The sequence below is a fragment of the Melanerpes formicivorus genome, unplaced genomic scaffold (genome assembly GCF_026170545.1).
Source record: "Melanerpes formicivorus ecotype bairdi unplaced genomic scaffold, bMelFor1.0.p_v2 SCAF_7, whole genome shotgun sequence".
Taxonomy (NCBI): Eukaryota; Metazoa; Chordata; class Aves; order Piciformes; family Picidae; genus Melanerpes; species Melanerpes formicivorus.
Window position 1 is genome coordinate 10449653 of NW_027142359.1, and position 21685 is coordinate 10471337.

The window sequence follows — 21685 nt, forward strand, 5'->3', positions numbered from 1 at the left end:
TCCATATCTTCTCCAAGCTTGGGATTTGATGAAATCCTCTTCAAGAGGTGATGTCTTTTATCTTTAAAATTGTCTGCAAAAATAATGACAATAGTAAAAATAAAACCAGGCTAGATTTTTATGATGTAATTTCCAGTGTTGAAACTTTTTCTTGCATATACTACTAGGTGGTAAAATGATAATATTTTTTTTTTTTTTTGCTGCTGTTTTCTGAAAAAGGCCTTAAGAAATAGCAACACATCATACTGAAACTGTTTATGCAGGAATTTTTATTCTTTGAAATCTTCTGGTGTTAAAGCAACAAGAAAACATTTAGAATGTCCTTTGGTGGAATCTTATTACACTCGTTATATATGTAAACTGATATTCTTTGATGCCAGCACGTTGCCCATACAGAGAAATCTCTGCACAATTAAATGAAAGGAAAAAAGAAAAGAAGAAAAAAGAAAAGGACTAAATAAAAAGTAATATTTTTTCCTCTTATCTGATTAGAATTAAATACACTAACAAATTGTCTGGTAACACAAATAGGCAATAATACAAAAAATCTACATTGTACATTATTTCAAGAAAAATAACTTCATTTGAATACAAAAGGATAAATACACTTTTTGTCCTATAGCCACTCTTGTACAGTAGGTGAACACAGCATCTTACCGATGCGGTGCTGCTAAGGTATACAAGGATATGACTGGCTTGAGTTTTATTGAGGGGGGCTGTTACACATGTGCATCACTAACATCAGACAAAGAAATCTTTCAACCAACAAGGGTTACAGAGCAACGTTCACTAAAGCACAGGTTGGAAAGGATTCAGGGACTGAAGCAGGCCAATATGGCAGCTTTTACAGATTTCCTTATACCCACAATGCACTGACAGCAAAGAATGCCTTTATTTGGTCGGTCCACGCTCCGGGCGGAGGTACAGTAGCGCACCATATAGGAGTAGCAAACGTTTTGTAAATTCTCTTCCCATTCTGGGAGCTGTCAAAGCCGTTTCAGTCCTGTGTGAGCTTTGCAGCTAGCATTGATTTGATAGAATAGGCAGCTGCCAACTTGTCTCGAGTCACAGGTGAACAGTCTTGACTCAGAGCCCTGTCCATAACTGATTAATATGGCTTAGTTCAGTTAGGCCTTCTTGTTTGTATGTAGTTATTTTTTCCTCTCTTTTCTTCTTCTTCTTTTTTTTTTTAATTTCAGTAGCAAACGCTTGGATTTTGTTTTCTTTTGTTTTCATGTGGTGCATTCATTTGAAGCAGTCTGGAAGTGATGCCATCAACCATACGGAGTCTAGCATATGCAGAGTCCAATTGCTCCTAGTAGAGCAGTCAGTAGTAACAGAGGCCTCTGTGATATTGCCCCCTGGCCGGAGTTTTGACTGCAGCCTCCTGGATCCCTTTCACACTTCAACTTCTCACACAAAATGCCAGTGTAGGCCGGAGGGCACTGGCATCGCACATTGTTGATGCACGTTCCTCCATTCTGGCAGTGCAGGAGTTCATTGTCACACACGTTTGCTGCAAGATAGCAAGGGAGAGAGGGAAAGACAAGCAGAATAAATGCAAGTTCTACACTGGAAGCTCTGCACTAAAACCAGAATTACGGCATTACCTCCCCCCTCTTCCTGAGATGTAAACAGGAGATGTGTGTTTTAAAACAGTTCAAATTTGATTCTTTTGTTCTGTTTTGCTTATTTATTTATTTTTTGCTCTAGGCTTGGAGAACCATATCATTCACTTCAGTCCACTGACTATGATAATATTAATTAATGAATTAATAATGAGTCAACATGAATATCACTACCTGTCCTGTGCCACGTTGGTGTCTTTATAGTTACTAATGAACCAGAACTGTAGGTGAGTGTGGTGTTATCTGAAAGGTGAAATATATCTACAACTTTTTTTGGAAAGCATGAACAGTGGTTAAAAATGTAACATGGCTTTGCTGAAGTAAAGAGGTCTGTATGATAATGCAGGGTTTTATAATCAAGGACTGTGTATGTGAATGATCTGGAAGAAATTACACCACACCCACCCCCTCCCACCAAAAAAAAAAAAAGATAAGGCAAGCAGAGGCAGGAATTTCAGCATGCTATTGGATGGGGATTATATGGTATATACACATGGAAATAAAAGATAATGTTATTTCCATTACAGATCAAATATTTTTTCTTAGTTAGATTTACTACTTTGCTACAAGAGCAACTGATGTCTTAAAACTGATACAGCAACTTCAGAAGTCGTACTTAACACAGGAGTTAAAATAATACAGGCAAAAGTCTTAGAGCTGTTTTTGGAAAATTGGCAGTTTTGCTTTGTATTGCTTATTATAAATGGAAAAATGTCACCAGGTAAATATGTTGAAATATGAGGAAAAAACTGCTTGAACGTGTCAATCTCTGTTTTATTCTGGATGACACCACTAGTGGAATATGTGCTAGATTAGAGCTCTGTCTTCCATAGGAGAGGCAATTTTAGTAAATATCTTGCACCTACTGTCTAGGCAAAATGTAGCAGTAACAATTTCCACTCAGAGAATCAGGGAAAATATTATTTGTGTTAGAAGTAGGCTTAAGACACTATGCTGTTTATGCATACCTGCGTCTGGAAATACCCTAAATAATTTAGAATGGGGAAAATGTTAATTTTACTGTAAACATTATTAGTTATTGCTGCAAAAAAGTATGGTTTAATGAATGTTGATTTACTTATTTTTAAAAGCAACCCAAATATTATGAGAGCTAAAACTGAATCAGTCCAAGTTCTTAAGTGCTGTAATTCTGTACAATTTTGTGCACCAGCAGCTGTACTGGAAATCTTATCTGTCCTGCCTTACTTTCAGAAAAATTATTTTCTCACTCTAGAGAACTCTCTGACAACTGCTTAACTGCTTTCTAATGTTCTGCATCCAAGTGGGCCAAACAATAACACAGTGTTTTAGAAACTCAGAAATGCAATTAAAAGAGAAAAGTTAATTTTTTTTATTATTTTTTTTTAGTGATTCCTTTAGTAATTAAAGTTTTTTACTGAGAGCTATGGATTTAACATTATTGTCTGGTTTCTGCATTGTGGTGTCAGAATTTGAATACTGAAGTACAAACCCCACATACTGATGACTGCCATTTGTCTGAATTTTAACATTCGATACATACATTACAGAAAATAGTTTAGACCGTGTACAAGCAACAGTAAAACACCACCCAATAAATGTGATGAGGTTAACTACTCAGAAAAATAAAACAGGCTGAAAAAAAATGAACTATATTTAAAAATCAGTATTTTAGCTACATCTTTTGTAACTGAGGCTAGGTATCTTTAAAGCTGACTTTATCATTAATTTTGTGTATGTTTAGTGATATCCAGATGCAAAATCAAAATACTTTATCTGATGGTGCAGCTACTGAGTGTGCTTGTTCTAGAACACTCATTGCTGGGATGCTTCCTGCAGTTCAGGCAATGAAAATGGTGAAATATCTGTCCAATCAATACTGACCATTGTTTGCCTTGAAGTACTGAGTGGAATTCAATAGTTAAATATTGCTTCTTAAACAGCAGATGAGGCACTTCACTCTGTGGTTGGCACAGAATATATTATCCAAATTTTCCCAAGTATTCAGTAAACCAAATTTATTTTTCAATAGCTTTCCTATTTTTAAACTTATTTTGAACCTGGTATTTCAAGAGGCCATCAGCCCAGAATCTGACCTGTAGTTACATGTTGCTGGAGGTGTGTGGCTGAAGTGGGTTTTGCTAGATGCTGGCTGTTGTGCCTTTCACACTGATGTAGGCTACTGTCAAATGCCTCTAATCACAGCATCTTAGAGGTTGGAAGGGACCTTCACAGATCATTGAATCCAGTGTCCTGTACCAAAAGCAGGATCACCTAGGGCAGGCTACACAGGAATGCATCCAGGTGGGTTTTGAAAGTCTCTGGAGAAGGACACTCCACAACTCCCCCAGGCAGCCAGCTCCAGTGCTCTGTCATCCTCACCTCAGGTTGAGGTGAAACCTTCTATGTTCAAGTTTGTATCCATTGGTCCTTATTACTGTGTGCCATTGATGTCTACAGAATTCTGGATCCAACATTAGAGATGCTGATTTTTAAATCAGATTACTTATTGCTCATTAGAAAACAAAAAAAAGGTACTTAAAGAAGGGATGGATCAAAAGCTTCTCCTTCATTGTTCTTGTATGCTTTTGAAAGGGTAAGAACAGATAGATGTTCATGTTCTCACCAAACTATTATGCAGCTGAAAATTCTCAATTTGTTAATCTTGTATTGTCTGTGCTTTCTTTTCCTCAGTTTCAGCCCTGTGTCTCTTTCTCTTGCACATGTGCACACACATAGGTTCAATGTAGATAGCAGTTGTGGTGATATGGAAGATAAATGAAACAGTCCTGAAAATGTTACGAAATCCTCCCCCACCCCAGTGTTCTTGTCATTTTTTTCTCAAATACCATTTCTACCATCCTGAAAGCATGGTCAGGATTAGTCTTAAAGCTTGTATATTAAGTAATTATGTTTATTCAGTTTAAGAACTTGATTAGTAATAGCTAATGAGTGCAGCATATCAGCAGCATGAGAAAAATACTTTCACTGGAGCACACTCACTGGAATTGAAAACAAAATTTGTGCCTTGCAAGTAGTTGACATGCTGCCAAGACCAAAGCAAGGCAAGTATATTAATTGCTTTTAAGAAAATTAACAGTGTTTCTAATGTTAACACAGTAATTTTTTTCAAGATAGACTTTAGAACACCTTTTTATTTCAGAAGAGGTTTTACTTAGAGAAGGCAGTAAGTGACCTGGGAGCTGCTGAACAGGGCAGGAATGCCAGGAACTTACAAACCCGTTGCTCTGCTGAATCTCAAGAACTGCTGCACCTGGTGCTGGTGGGTGCAGGTAAGGCTGCAGGAGCCCTAGTATGTGCTTGGCCCTTGGCGCTTTCATTTCTCAAAGCAGCAGGAGCTGCGAGCCTGGCAATACAGAACTTTCCTGCCTGTTGTACCCTCTCCTACCTTCTCCCACCTGCCATACCCTTAATGTTTGTACAGCTTGACTACAGTACCATCTTAGTCAGGTGGGTCAGCCACAGCAGTATGAGAAAGAAACAGGGTATTGACTTTAAAAGAACTGAATGTATTCAAAAGGATAGGTGGTATTCATGTTCTTCATCAAAATCTGTATTTTTAATGACATTTTCATTCGTTTGTGGGAACAAGATAAAGACTATTGAAGTCACAGAAAGAAAACTTTTTCTCAGAGGTCCTTGCTTCCTTCCTTGAATTCTGGTCTGTAATTCCAAGCAGTGTTTTATACCATCTCTCTCATCATAGTTTTCTTCAGTGTGCTCTGTTTCTGATATAATTTGTTACAGCCATTTCCCTCCATCTCTGTCTTTTAAAAATAATCTCTTCACTATTCTCCTTTTTTGTCTCCCAGATCATGAGTGCTATAGTCCCTGGACAGATAGGGGGCTTGACAGCTCTGAATGTAATACACAGCATTTTGTCTATGCTAAAGTACTGATGCAAGCTTTGACCCTAGCTCTGCTGCAGTGAATTTTTTTATACTGTTTGTCAGTGGTTTGTGTGAGTGGCACAACTGAAATAATGAGATTTTTTTGACCTTGGATTCCACCCATTGTTCAAAACTTTGAAAGCATGTGTATCTAGTGCCTGAAGAAATTATTCTTAGCTGTTTATGTCTCTAATGCATCTGTTTCCTTGGTACTTCTTATCTAGTAATAAGACTATTACTTGAATTAATTTATGTGGAAATTTTCAGTACACATGAAGTGAGTAAAAACCCGAGCATAGTGAAAGCCATGTTTGCAGTAATGATGTTTATAGGTAGCTTCAATATATGTCCTGGGTGTCTACATACAAAGAGCTGTGAGCAGCACATTGAAATACCATGAAAAAATTACTGAACACCAAGTAAATTGAGGCTGAGCACAGGCAATTTCTTGTCAAGTACAGAATTAATTGCTACAAATAAAGATTCTGTAACCCACATGCATTATTCTCTCAAAATGTGATAACTTCACAAATGGTAAAAACAATTACAGAATGTAAAAGAAATTGCAACAAATGAGGAGGATGTGTGTATGCCTAATAAGAATGTAGATATCTATACATACATATAGCAAACATGCACAAGAAAAACTCTGCTGTTGTGAGGTCTCAGTAATGGTTTTCTAACAATTTGTCAAACAGTTATTAATGAAATTGAGGAATGCAAAACACTTAAGTCTCATTTAAATGCAAAGTTTCAAACTCGTTTCCAGTTGTATCAGAACATAAATGGTCAGAATAAAAGTATTTTCAAATTGCCTAAAAATGCAAAAATCCTCAAAATGCAATCTATACATGTTATATATTAAAGATCTCTATGCTCAAGATTTCATCTGTAGACAGTAGTATGAGGACATAAGGGCATGGGGAAAATTAGTAGTCAGGCTTCTTCTGAAAGGTTACAACTATTGCTGCTACAATTAGTTTTGCACAGCACATGACAAAAACCTCATCTTTTTCTAAGTTAAGAATTGTATTCATTTGAATAACCAGTGGCTAATAACTGACTGGGAAGTTTTGTCATTTTTCTCTCCCTCTGTCTTCCAGGTGTACTATTATATTACTGTAAGGATTTAAAGTATTATTACCAGATACATTTACTGCCATCTGACTTTAAAATATTTTGCTACCACAAATACACATCAGTGTTCTTCAGACTTCTCCAGTGGTTTTACACCACAGACATACCTGATATGAAAAACATCTGTTGCTCTTTTAAATGACATACATGTAACGGTTTGTAGGTGGTGGTTTGTTTTTTTTTTTTTGTAAGTGACACTAACAGCATTTACTGTAGTGGGATCAGTGAAACAACCTTAGGAAACTGTCACATCAAGACAAAGTTGATGCTTTGCCTGAAAAGTTTTTTTCTTTTCTACCAAGACATTCTGAAGTTAAGACAAATCAGTGTAGACAAGCACAAGCGTAAAGCATATCTTAATATGTAAAAATCAGTCACAAAATGACAAACATTAATGCAAAGATCTCTGTTGCAAAGTTGAAACAATGTTGATATTAATTGTATTGTGAACAACACAAGGAAATACACACTGACCAAGTGAGAGTAGCTTCTAAAGGCAGACATCTCTATCTTAACTTGCCTTAGAAATGTCTATCCTAGGCACAATCAAAATGACACTTGACATTTTTTTATCAAAGCAGTTATATTAAGTTTTCAGAAAGCAAATAGCTAATGGAGGTACTGTGTTTGAAAACTTCTGGTAGAATTTAGAGTTTGTTTGCCTACGTGTAATTTCTGCACAATTCACACATCAAAGCTAAGCCAGTTTTAATCAAATTGCAGGAAAAGTCTTCAGAGTTTCTACAAGAAGACACAGCTACTATTGAGTTCTCCTCAGTGCACAGCCACAGAATGGATGGTGATCTCTCTCTTGTAAACAGGTACTAATTTATCCTAGCATCCACATGGGTAAACTTAGTCGATCATGCTTCACTGCTGAAAGCACAAAATCCTCTACAGTGCAAATTTTACTTTAATGTTGGTATAAAGATAGTACAGGTAGAAAGGTAATCTATTTCACAAGTTGTCTGGAATTTCTCATGTTCTGTCTCTGTTCTTAATCTAAAATCTTTGGATTTAATTAATAAACAAAAATGAGAAGAAACACATCAACAGGACAAGGGGAAAACTCACTTTGGCAAATGATACTCTTTCATGATAGAAAAGCCACTCTAGCTTTGGCAGAAACAAGATTGCTTGTTAAAATGGTTGAAAATGATTAATCTAGATTTAGTTATCTAAGAATTATGATTGAGATAATACTTTCTAATATTCCTCAGTTTCAGGAAATGATTGATGAACTTTTCAGTCTTCTGACTAGGATGGTTCCAATTTCATACTTCAAAAGAGGATGATTCCCAAAGTGGGGAAAAAAGTTTTTTCCACTCTTGTTATTGCTTTTCTTCTGGAGTAGCACCACTGAATTGCTCTGATCCTTATCATATATTAGGATAATCTCAGGAGAGCAATAAGCTAGATCCCAGCTTTAGTTGCTCAAAAGGGACTACATATCCCTATCACTCATATTCCACTTAAAAAGCTGTAAGCTGCAGCACCATTATTTCTGTCTTCCTGGAGATAAATGAGCATTCTTACATCATCTGTCTTCTCTTTCCTTAACTAGGAAGAAAAGCAATTTAAACTACAGGGTTTTTCTAGTCTAGTGCCACCAGCAAGGTCAGGATTCAGGTGTAACCACCATCAATAAAGACTAGCTAAGCACAAAACCTCCTCAGATACAGAAGATCAAGTGGTCATCAAATAGCCCTGTGCATATTTGGAAGGTGGGATTTGGTTACCTAAATGCAAGAAGCTACTGCTGTTACAGGTGCCAGAAAGCATGTCAGATGTTTACAGGGAACTGGAAGACCTATGAGACATTTAGGCTTGTAAGAGTGTTGGCAGGATGCCTGCCAGGGGAATGCCAGCCTGTTGGGGCCCTAGGTGCTCAAGCAGGCTCTGACTGCTGTGGGCAGCCTGCTGCTCTTCTGCAGGCTCTACACTGTCCACCTTTGACATCTGCTCCGATCCAGTGAAGCTGTGCAACCTGGACATGGCTATCTGGAAACCCCCATGTTGTCACCAAGAGCTATGAAAAGCTTCATCTGAGGTCTCCATTCAAGCACCCTCTGCCTACAGACCTGGAAGTGTATTTTAACACATGCCCTTGCTTTGGTCCTTGCTAGAGTAATCTGGTGGGTTTTGGCCCTACAAAAGAACACAAATAATTTTCCTGTGTTTACAAAGACAGAAGTTTCTCTTTCTGCCATTCTTCCCAATGAATGTTGCAAACCCCATGAGATAGTCCTCCACACTTACTACATTATTTGGCAGCAAAACCAGAGAACATAATCACAACTGAAAATATTTTTCCTATTTTATTTTATTTTTTTAAGGAAGAGGAGAGATTAGAGAGAATGTGTTTATGGCTGCTGTTAGTCATGGTATTCCAAAATGAAGACAAATACTAGATATATTGCCATTCCACAAAACACCCACATGGCCCTGGATCATGAAATTCTTTGTAGACAAAATTATTGGAGAACTACTGAGAGAGAAATTAATTGGTAATCTTATGTTCTTTAATGACAGTATTTAGAACATTTATCCTCTCCTGAGTTTTTGCTCCCCAAATAAATGGTATAGTTGTGCATGTGTGTATGTATTCCCTGAGAAGTTGAGCAGAAGGGTTCATGATGGTGTTTGATGAAGGGGACTAATGTGCTACTTAAGTTTTTATTGCCCAAAGAACCATAGTTGTAGCTCAGTAATGTATGTCCTGGTTTTAGTGTTAAGAAAGAGCTGAAGTTTTAATATTGGTTTAGTATCACTCAGAGTAAGGTTGGTTCTGCAAATTTTGTTTGCTATGCTGAGCAAACATAGTGTAGAAAAATTCTTTGAATTCAAATTAATAATTTCTTTGAATTCAAAGTAATAATTTATCATTGTAATGGCTAGTTTTTAAAAGCAGACTTAGTTGTATTTATTTTTTTTTCACAGAAGATGCTATATTCATGTCAAGTCAAACTTTGAATATTGCTATTCTAAAGTTATTTGTGATCAAAGCCAATTTGAATGTTGCAAACTTTTTTTCTCATTACTTTTGCTTAGGGCTAATTGCATGGGATGTTTGGAAAAATTAGTAACAAACTGTACTGGAAATAGACTTTATGACTGACTTCTACACACAGTGTTTGTAAGAGAATCAGTAATCTTTAATTACACTATCTTCAATATCAAAGATATTCAAATGTAATGAGTATGTAATAAAAAAAGTCACACTTGAGTAAATGTGACTTATCAGATATGTTGCAGTGTCAAGAAGGCAAAGCTACGTTTATATTTGTCATTACATATTCCTCTTTCATTTTTCAGAACAGAGATATTTAAGATACCAGATAATAGTCTACTATAGGAGACCAAAACAGCAATGTGCAAAGTAGATGGTGCAGAATCTCAGGAGATGAACATTAAGGACATCAGTTACAGTGTAAAGGTAAAGATCAAACATTTATATAGTTCCTATGAAACATGAGGGATATATTTTTTCTTTGAGGAAAAATGCTGAGAGTTAGGAGATCTTTCTGAATAGACACTGATTTATTGTTTTGAATGTGGCTGAAATGCTTCAGAGTCCTTCCATGGAGCTAGCTCTAGAATAGAGATAAAACCACCACCCTGTAGGTCTCACAAAGCTCTTCAGAGTAGGAGTTTTGCCTATCAACAATAGAGAAGCTGATGCCTGGGAAAGTCAAATGATTTGCCTATACTAGCAAAAGAAGGGAATGAACACAGGTCCACTGGATTGCTGTTCTATTTACTGAATTGCACTGATTATTAGATACACTGAATACAGTTTCCAAGGGAGTTTGGGGGCACTCTTTTGTAAAGGCGTATAAACTATGAAGTTTAGCAAAGGAATATGCAACCTTGTCATATGCAGTTGTAGAAGATTAATATTTTGACCATTTAAAATACCAATGTCATGTATGAACCTCCAGTCTCACCAGTCAGAATTTTAGCAGCTTCATAGTAATGTATCAGGAATATGACAAATATTTGCAAAGGTTTTTTTATCCCCTCTGCTTTATCTTGGCTTTTAAAAATATCAGGTGTTATTGTCTATTTTTAGTTATTACAATAAAATTAAAAAGGTGACACTCAACAAGCAGTCTTATATCATAATTCTGTTCTGAGATATACTGGATCATAGGCTGTCCTGCAAGTAGAAGTTTATTTAGTGCAATGCTTTACTTTCCTACTCTTTTCATTGGAATATCAATAAGATATTGCCTGGTAACAACATTTCAATGGCTCTGATTATTTGTCTTTCCACAAGCGATGTTTTGATAAGTATGCAGTTAGAGTTCGTAAGTCATTATTACACACTGACCCATGCGGATGAAGAATATATACAGACAATCTACATATTTTTCACAACATGCTAGCTACTACTACTAAGTGATTGCAGTACTGATAAAAGTGCACCTATCTCATTTGGTCGACTCTACAATTTTGCTGCAGTGTGGAAAACATCTGAATAACAATAGACCTGTCTTAGAGAACACTCAGCATGTGTTCATCGGGGTTAATGTCTGAAAATTTCTGTGTGTGCCTATAAACTAAAGATAATTCACTTAAACATGGATGGGGATTGTTTACTATGAGAAAATGTTAAGAAAATGACAGATATTTAGAAGTCCAGAGTTAAAAGATTCTCTTCAGTAACAATAGTTTCCTTCTGTGCTTTCTGAGGTTCTTATATTAGTTTTGACAAGCCGATTACCAGACATATTTGTGTTTATCAATCCTGATGCATGAAGGTGTTAAAATGTAATTATTAATGAAGACTGAAATAACCTAAGATCCCCAAGGAACTGATAACTGCAAAATATGATTTCACTTCAAAATACTTGCATCACTTTAAATCAAGTTATTTTCTCCAACCTTTATTTTCAGGTCATGTCAGAGCTGAAAAATAACAAAGATAGCTCCATTAATCTAGTCAAAATAAATTACTCTATAATCACCGTGTTCTATATTTCTAAAGACACATTGTACCAATACTTGTAAACTGCATGATGAGAATTAGAGAATGTTACAGATTGGAAAGGATCTTGAAAGATCATAGACTCCAATCTCCCTGCCACAACAGGATCACCCAGGGCAGGTCACACAGGAATGCATCCAGGTGGGTTTTGAATGTGTCCAGAGAAGAAGACTCCACAATCTCTCTGGGCAGCCTGCTCCAGGGTTCTGTGACCCTCAGAGCGACAAAGTCCTGTCATTTGACCTCACTAAGCAGAGCCTGGCTTTGTCCTCCTGACGCTGCCCTTCACATCTTTATAAACATGAATGAGGTCACCCCACAGGCTCCTCTTCTCCAGGCTAAAGAGACCCAGCTCCCTCAGCCTTTCCTCATAGGGAGAAGAAATAATTCTTGGTCTTCCGCTTGTACTTAGGACTGAAAAGCTAAAACTGTGGTCATTTAGTCATGCTCCTGAGAAGTGGCTAAAAACTTAAATACTCACCTTGGGTTTAGAGAAGGAAGGATCACATAAGGAATGCTCAACTTTACGAAAATATGCTTCTGGAATGTTATATATTCTTTAAAAACATAATGTCAGAGTGTATTTTAAAATGTAATGTCTGAGTGTATTTGTTTGTAGAACTCTCAGAGGAAATGGAAGCACATTTCTAGTAAATAGGATTTGGCTGATGAAGCTGTATTTCCTGACAAGTTTCTCTCTTTGGTTCCAGCCCTGTTCTCTGTTTCCAGCCACTCTACCTTGCATACCCCTACCCCCCCAACTCCTATTAGATGCCTGTCTCTTTCAGTAACCCTGGCAATGGAGATCTGATTTCTTCAATCCCAGCTCCTCCACAACTGTGTGTATTCCTTTACATTGCCTGCTGTGGTGAGAGCTAGTGTTTGTTGCATGCCTGTGCAGAGTGCTAGTTGATGGGTGCACGTGACATTGAAGGACCAGAAAAGGCTACGATTCCAGTTAGGATGACTTCTTGTAGGACTGGTCTGAGTCTGGACCCTTGTGAGGAGTCAAACACTTTGGCTAAACACCAAGCCTCCTCCTGCTGCATGAAGCCAAATGGCAAGCATGGCTAGCCAGCATGTAAGGCAACCTCTGCACAGACATGCTGTCTGCATGAGCAGACACACCAGCATGGGTCCTGCCTGGGTTTGAAACATAGGCCCAGTGAACTGAGAGCATGATAGGAATGAAATGCAAAGGTTTTATGCTGCCTGTGTAAGACAGCATTTCTTAAGTGGTAACATGGCAGATCTGAGTGGGATGTTAGTTTTCTGAAGACTGCAAGAATGAGACAGAATGAGTAGCTGCTAAGCTAAAAGAGAAAGATGAGTGCTAAAGGGAATGTCTGGAATTGCAACTGAGGGATTTGGGCCAAAGCCAGGATGTGTGGGAGGAGGTGAGGGAGCTGCTCAACACATCTTAGCTAGCTCAATGTTTTGTATTTGCAAAACAGTCAAGGTCTTCTAATGGTGCAGAGCAGCGTGGGCTGCTGCAGCACCCTCACTATGTGGACATGTTGCCACTGAATAAAAGAATATATAGAACTGGTGTACACCTCTCTAAACATCTTTTCAGTTGTGTTTTAAATTGGTAATGGTTTTGCATGAACTAGCAAGGCTCTTGGGTCACTGCAGAAAAATTGTAGCAGTATATGGCTTCTTTTTCCTGATTGATGGGCAAATCTTGACTCAAATGTTCAAACCTTTGCAGAAGTTATGATGTGTACATGCAGCCTTTCAGGTCTCTCCCCAGCACTTCGAAACTTCTGCACACTGTCTGCAAAGATATGTGGAATAGGATGCTTTCGCTGAGCACAGAAGCCTCACAGAGAGCTGTATGTTGCTGCATAACACCTACATAATGAGGCTGAGTTAAGGATGCTGGGTTTGCCCTCAGTATGATTTTTCCTTGCACTAACAGCTCCAATCTCATTGTGGCATTCTCCTGTTCTTGAAACCAGTAGGAAGTAAGTCAAGTTTTTGAACCTTGTGAGAGTAACTAGTTCTCTTTGGATGCTAGTCACTGCTTATTGCCTCACTATCAAAATGCAGCTTCACCTCTTTAAAGAAAGAGCTACATGTGGTGAAATTCTCTTTACTCCCCTTGGAAATGAAATTCTAAACCCTTCAAAGTATGACTCCTATTTCTATGATCTTCTTGGCAAAAAGGGAAATTCATTTCCCATTTAAAGTGTGTGTAACACTCAGAGCCCAGTGATGCAGCATCTCATTAAGAGGATGCCCTGCTGAATGGAACCTGTGGACAGCTATTTCTATACTGAGGATACTGGAGGTATTTGTTCCTACAGCACCTAGGGATTGCTTAGTGTACATGGGTAACAAAGCTGGCAGCTCTTTTGATTGTAGCCCTGTGTTTCCCTGACCTATAGCTGCTTGGTGCTATTTCTTAAGTCCAACTTAACTAACTATTCAGAGCAAAATCCCTCTTCCAAAGTGATTATGGCTGAGCTTCCTATAACATAGCAGTTTTGAAGTGCAAGGGTATGTTCTCAGGCCCATTTGAAAAACCTTCAAATTGCTCCATCAGTTGGAGCAATATTTTGTTTTTTGTAATGCTCTATTCTTTGTACCTCTGAAAGATGCACAGGGTTTCACAGATGTCTGAAAAGTGTGAAAAGGTTTGGAAAGACACTTCCACTCAATCTCTAGAAAGGGAATAAAGTGCATAAGTTGACCTACAAACAAAAGTGCAAATCAAAATGTTGTCTTTAGATTCAGCCAGGGTAATTGTTAGTATGTGTTTTTCCACTTTCATCTGAACAAAAAGACAGATAGTCATTGGAAAGGGAAAAAGCTAGCATAGGAAGAAGTACTTGTCCAAGCTGTAGTTAAAAAAATACAAATCATTTGGGGCATAATGCTTTAATCATTGTGAACCCCAGCTGCATATTGAAATCAGTCATGTTAATGCACACAGTCACTTTAATATAATTACTTCAATTTGATCTCAACTATAAGTAATCTTCTACAGACATTAATTATCAACAAGTGAATTATAATCAAGCTCTCTTTCTTCTCCTCTATAGAAATCTTTCAACTTCCACTAATGTCACACCTTTCTCTTCTCACCCAATGATTATAGATAAGAGTTTTATTAACAATTTAATTATGCTTCCTAGAAGCCAAGATAATTATAATGGGCTTGACTTGGCTACTTGACTGTGGTCCAGGATGATGAGAAGAACAGTGTGTAATCAACAAAACTACATCTTGAGACCGTGCAGGGATGAACAAATTTGAGAGAACAACACTGTTAATACTTTGCAGAACATCGTGGTACTTGTGTATGGGCTGTCGGTCCCCTCTAAATTCCTGCTGTATCCTGTAAACCGCAGAATTATGAGGCTGGAAAAGAACTCTGAGATCATCAAGTCCAGCCACTGACTTAACACCACCACATCAGCTAAACCATGCCACCAAGTGCCACATCCAATCTTTTCTTAATGACCTCCAGTGATGATGACTCCACTACCTCTCTAGGCAGTCCATTCCAGTGCCTAATCAGCCATTCTGCGAGGAAGTACTTCCCAATATCTACCCTAAACCTCTTCTGGTGCAGCTTCATACCATGCCTTCTTGTCCTGTCACTAGTTGCCTGGGAGAAGAGCTGCATTCACCCTTGTAAGTTGTTACCTGACTAACGTTTGTGCTGTAAAGGATAGTAGACAGATATCTAATAGAAAGCTGGACTGACATTTATAAGATCAAGCTTTTGTTCCTGATTTTTTCATACCCATGTTCCTTGTCAAAATATTTACTTGCATGCTTAATTTAAAATGAATTTGCATTTGCTGGAAGGGTTAGTAGATGTCTCAGGGGCAAGAGACTAGGGGAAGAGAAGAAGATGATGTAATTATTAGAAAGAAATTCAAGAAGAAGCTGAAGGGGCAGAATGCTTGAAGATTATTTGGCAAGATGGTCGTAACAGAGAGGCACAGTGAAGTATCAAATAGAACAGCACAATTTAATAGGATTTTTATGAAAACTCCATTGTTAGCAGAAAAATAAAAGAAACCTTTATAAATAAACTACATTTACAATCAGTAAGGAAAAATGTTGAAATTATGAATTGAAGGAAGAGAGAAATGAGTACAGACTCCCAGAATCTTTCTGTAAGAACATGGTAAAGCACTGAGGAAGGCCAGAAATGAGTGAGCAATGGGATAAAGTCATTAAAAATTAATAATTACTTATTTACTTAATTACAAATTATATGTGAGGTAGAGAGGAAAACAAAAATCTACAAAGTAGTAACTATGGAAGAACTTCCAAAGGTTACCAGGCCTGTGTTGCTGGGGGCAAGTGTATCCTGAAGTGCATCAAGAAAAGTGTGTCCAGCAGGTCTAGGGAGATTCTTCTCCTCCTCTACTCTGCCCTGGTGAGACCACACCTGGAATACTGTGTCCAGATTTGGGCTCCCCAGTTCAAGAGAGACAGAGACCTGCTGGAGAAAATACAACAGAAAGCCACAAGGATGATAGGGGACTTGAGCAGCTCCCCTATGAAGAGACACTGAGAGCCCTGGTGTGGTGGGTTAATACCCATTGGGGCTGTTAAGACTTGAGAAGACTGAGAAGGGATCTTGTCGGTGTCTGTAAATATCTGAGGGGTGGGTGTCAAGGGAATGGGGCCAATCTCTTTTTGGTAGTACACAATAGTAAGACAATGAACAACTTGAACATTGAAGGTTTCACCTCTACAGGAGGAGAAACTTCTTTACATTGAGGGTGATAGAGCACTGGAACAGGCTGCCCAGAGAGGTTGTGGAGTCTCCTTCTCTGGACACATTCAAAACCCACCTGGATGCATTCCTGTGTGGACTACCCTAGGTGATTCTGCTTTGGCAGAGTGGGGTTGGACTTGATGATCTCTGGAGGTCCCTTCTAACCTCTAATGTACTGTGATACTGTGGCATAATCATGGATTGAGTAAAAGGGAAAGCAGGGTAAGAATGAATGTCAAAGACTACCACTCAGTCCTTCAAGTACTATGTCAGGACTACACATGCAGTATTGTGCTAGAAAAATGAGTGAAGAGTAATAAGGTTTGCTCATATTATGAAAGTATCATGGCTGTAAAGACCTTCAGAAGAATTTCTAAGGTGCTGGGTGACAGCATAATATAATGGCAGTTGAAATTCAGTGTTCAAGAGTAGTGAAATGGCTTTTACCATTTACTGAAGGGACCCTAAGAGTAGTTCAGGGTATTTTATTGCAAATATTGACTTAATGCTCTTTGTCAGTCAAAATGGCTAATATGTTCCATTCCCCCCCCCCCCCCCCCCCCCTTTCTCCCGGACAGGAAAGAGTAGAATGAAAGGGAAAACACCATGATGTCACCATGTAAGTTCATGATGCAGCCATCTCTTGAAGGCCGCATGAAGTCCTGCATATTTAAAAGGTACATAGCACTACCAAAAAAAGGTAGAATCGAGAGCAATCATAGATATAAACAGCTCTTCTAAAAGGAGAGAATAGATTAGTTTTCTTCATCATACGAAAGGGAAGATAAATTGAAGGAAAACAAAGTAGGAATCTATAAAATCATTCATGTTATGAGAAAGGTAAACTGGAAATGACCATTCATTTATTCTTATTACCGCTTCCTCTCAAAAATTAGGGAGTGCCAAAGGAAATTGTCAGCCAGCCAGTTAAAACAAAAAAAATATTATCATCATCATCATCATCATCATTATTGTTGTTGTTATTGTAATTTGCATAATCATGAACTTGTGCCCAGGATGTTTGGATAACAAAAGCAGGAATATCTCAAGTGATTAGGCAAATTAGTGGAGGAAAGGTTCATTGAGACCAACTAAATAGGAAGCTACTGATGAACTCTTTGGTTCAGAAAATCCGTGAGCTGCAGCCTCCTAGGATTCAAATGTCTATGCTGAATGAAATACCACTCAAGCCCACTACTGTCAAATAGAGGACACTGGGGTAAATCAATCCCTGGTCTGATTCAATATAGCCTTTTGAATTTTCTACTGCAAGGTCTAGTGTCTGTAAGCATGCAAGCATGAAGAGAAACACATGACTGGCAGGAGCAAAAGGTTTTGAAGGCTAGATCTAAAAACAAGCCAAGTAAGATGGTCACAATAGAGTAGGGTGAAGTAGGAATTGAGAAATGTAAAAAGGTACTTCTGTTAAGTGTTTTGGTTAAGAGCTCATCTCTTGAAAGGTCTTGATTATTTTCAGAAATTCATTGTTGAAGTACTCAACCTGTTGAGTACTAAATTTCAACTAAATCTGTATAAAACCTGTCTGAGTTTGGATATTTTTATTCTCTCTAGAGATTACTCATAACAAATACTGTCAATGATTAAAGACATGTAACATCTTTTGGGAAGTACCTCAAGTACTATATAAACCTGCATGTTCAAGTGCAGGATGGAGACACACATTAACATCAGGTAGGCCTCTGCACCCAGAATAACTCTGAAATCCATTAAAGGTAGAAGTAAGTCCTTTTAAAGGTAGTTCAAATCTCAGCATACCTACTGCCACAGCACCCATTTATTAATGCAAAGTGTTAAAAGGCATTTTTTAAATTCAGTAACACTGGGGAAGCTTAGCTTCTGTTAGGGGAGACAGATAGCACCTTGCAAGTTAAAAGCTAACATCTTCTAAACTAAATTTTGGGCTTCATATTGCTATCACTGTGAACAGAAAGACCTCTTGAGAGTTGTATTTGCAGATGTGTAAAGGAAGTTAAACAGTTACAACTGAAGTCTTAATAATCAGCAGATGCTGCTGTCAGCAATGCCATCAACTGCAACAATGCCAAGATAGGAAGTGTCAACAATCTTTCATGGCCTCAGGTCAATTAGTTTTTATTTGCAGTTAAGTAGGATCGAGATTTCTTCCTCCTAAATGATCCTCTTAAGCCCCCTTCATCAAACCATCCCATCTGGGCGTGTCTCTGGTGCCACTGCTCTCTTTATTTCTGCCCTCATAAAAAGGCAGTGAGCAGACAAATGACATGAAAGTTATAGCCAGTGAGCAGGCTTAAAAGGGAAGTGTGACAGATTTTTCAGAGCAAAAGCAGTTCTGCTCATCACTGTTCAAATGAACATTTAATAATTCATAACAACCGAGTTATATGTTTCCTCTTCAATATGTTTCCAAACGTGAATAGATTAAATGGTAATTGCTATCAAGCTTTATGTTCTATTTCATGTAGCTAATAAAAATTTATCTAGTGGAGCTTACTTTGTATCTTTTTGATCTATTCCTAACTGACTGCAATATACTATATTAAAATATTTATCATCGTGCTATCAAATATTAACCATTTAAAAAATCATCTGACTAAAGAAAGCAAATAATGTTACTTGTTTAACTTTTCATGCATTTCCCAGTATTTAGTTGTTCAGAACTCTCCCATGATACAGCACCAAAAATACTAAGACCCTAGAATTTGTATTCCCTCTTTTGAAACTGGGCTGTTTTGAAATGCACTCTGCTCGGGTCTGTCACCACTGCTCATTTTGGCTCTGTGCAGAATCCTGGTTTTGCCATCTCTAAGGAAAAAAAGCTATGATTCGGCTTCAGTACAAGAAAAACTTAAGAGAGTTGTCTGGTTTTCGGTAGGTTACTGAGTTTAATTGTTTTGGGGAGGGTATAGAATATTTTGGTTTTTAAAGGAAAATGTTTTTATTAAGTCTCCTAATTATCCACTTGCTCATCCACCTGAAATTATGTGTCTTGGGTCTGGCAAAACCCCAGCAATTTGCTATACTGCAACCTGAGTGGTCTAACAGATGTGCTACAGCTGCACAGCAGCCTACTCCAGTCTAAGGGCTGCCTGCTAGGGTTACATCACTCCCCAGCTGACTGGGTCATGCTCTCCCAGGGTACTCCTGCTTGCTCAACCCATTGCTGATTCAGATCACAGCACAAAAAGCTATTTTAGTTTGTTTGTTAGCGTTGCTGAGTTAGGTTTAAAACAGTTCAATGAAATGTCAAGCAAGTCCCTGAGTGATTGCTAGAAGTGCGGAAGTAAATAGCTGGGAACTGGGAGAAGAGGGATTGCAGCACTTGCAATTAGAGCAGCCATGGAATAGCACCTTTGAAGCTTGGGCAAGATCAAGAGGAGAGCAACCTCTTTGCTCCAGTCCAATCCTTCACCTTGTTGGGGAAAGAGAGTTATATTAAAAGCCAGGTATATAAATGTTGCTACAAACCCATTTATTTTCACTTAAGAGAAAATACTTTTGATCACCCAGTTATCAGAGTAAATCTTCTGAAGTGAGGAGCTGCAATCTGTGAAGAGCCTGGTGGCTCTTAGTAAGATGTTAACTATGATAACTCTTCTATGCTTTATCCTGGGGTCCCTTCCAACCCCTAACATCCTGTGACCCTTTGGTTGATTTACAGCCTGTTACTTTCTTTGGCTTTCCCACACACAGGAGTTAACTAACTCACAGTCCCATCCTGTTCACAGAAGCCTTCCTTCCAGCACAGAGATACTGAGACAATGTCCTTGAGCTCTCAGCAATGTCCCTCTAGTCTCTTCCTTCTTCAGCTCCTTCCATTTCTTCAATATTCCACACACTTCGTAGGCAATTTAAAAGCAGACTGAGACTTGATCCCCAACTTAGGCATGCTACAGTAACTGCATACAGAGATCTGTGTACAGGGAAAGCACCTCCTGTTTTCATTTTCTCTCTGCTCCCTGTAAAGGTGATTCACTTAATTGTTTTGCTTAAATGCAGTGTTCATGTTCTGACAGGATTATCCTGGTTAAAATATCCTCTCCCCAGCTATCAACTTTCTTTTTCTCCTTCAAATCCAGTATCTCATTAAAAACCAGTACCATTCCATGATATTCACACTTTGCTGATCCATTTTCTCTGTATCCTTGTCTAAGTCTGGTTATTCTGTCCCTTGTTATTCATGTATTTTGGAATGCATGCGTCAATAGGCACGTTCATGTCTTTTCTCAGGTTTAAATCCCCAGCATTCATGTGTGGCAGTACAAGTGGTCAGCATGCTTCCCCTCAGGTGAGTGGAACCAGCTGGGAATCAGGCCAAATAATGCTGTCATTTCATTTGCAATCTTGCCTTACTTGTTTTACATCTCCAAGCCATATTTTGCCTTGAGTTGCAGCAACAGGATCCTGGAGTGATTTGAGAAACTGGATTTAAATTTGGAGCCATTTGAAGTGGAGCCTGTTCCTCTTACATCCAGACCCCTAAACACATGTTTTTCAGACTGCATAATAATCCTGGCACCAAAACACACCACAACTGAAAATATACACAGTAGCCGTTCAGAGGGGAAATCCTCCTGTATCCTGATCAGCTAAAAGCATTTAAGGTACTTGTAAAGAGATGTAAAAGATACACAAAGATACAGATGCACTGCCTGTGTGCCCACACAGGCAATGGCAAGGCTGAACTGGAACACAGGGTGTCACACCTCTGAATTTCTGTTTCTCTGTTTCGTTTTACAGGGTTGAGTTTCCCATCCACAAGTTCACTGCACAGGTACCGAAGGACTCACATAATACATCTTTACATACATGTATAAAGTATCACTAACCTTCAGCGAAGCAGACAATTACATTTGTGTGTTTCATCTGTCTAGAAAGAAGTCCATAATGTATTTTTCCCAGTAAGTTCTGGTGTATTTTTTATTAGTAGTATTTCTTTTTGGCTAAGAAATGGATGGTAAGATATCTGCTCTGTAAATGCTAACTTTCGAAAGCAAATGCTGATGTGAGGGTTACAATTTCAGGTTTTATTTTCTTTGACAATTCAATCTGCATGATGATTTTGATCAAATGCTTTGGATTCTAACACATGAAGAAATACATGCCAAAAAGCTTGAATAGTCCTATAATAAGCTGAATGCACATTGTGACAGAATATGAATTATCTATCAGTCTGTAGAGTAATAGAAGTTCAGTCTGAGAGACAGATACAAGCTCTGAGCACAGTTTGAGCATGAAGAGTGTAATCCTTTGCCTACTTTAATAAAAACATTTAAAATGAATGAAAGAAGGCAACATA

At 38.2% G+C, this 21685-nt stretch overlaps 1 protein-coding gene across 10 annotated transcripts in view; it reads right to left on the reverse strand.

The window, feature by feature from the left end:
- Positions 1-251: 251 nt before the first annotated feature.
- The window catches only part of NTNG1 (netrin G1), a 168804-nt gene continuing 147370 nt past the window's right edge, over positions 252-21685 (reverse strand). For all 10 annotated transcript variants that reach the window (XM_068140978.1, XM_068140983.1, XM_068140981.1 and 7 more), the window contains one exon: positions 252-1516. In XM_068140978.1, the coding sequence (XP_067997079.1) occupies positions 1290-1516 (227 nt within the window). In that variant the 3' untranslated portion in view covers positions 252-1289. The remainder of the gene's footprint in view (positions 1517-21685) is intronic.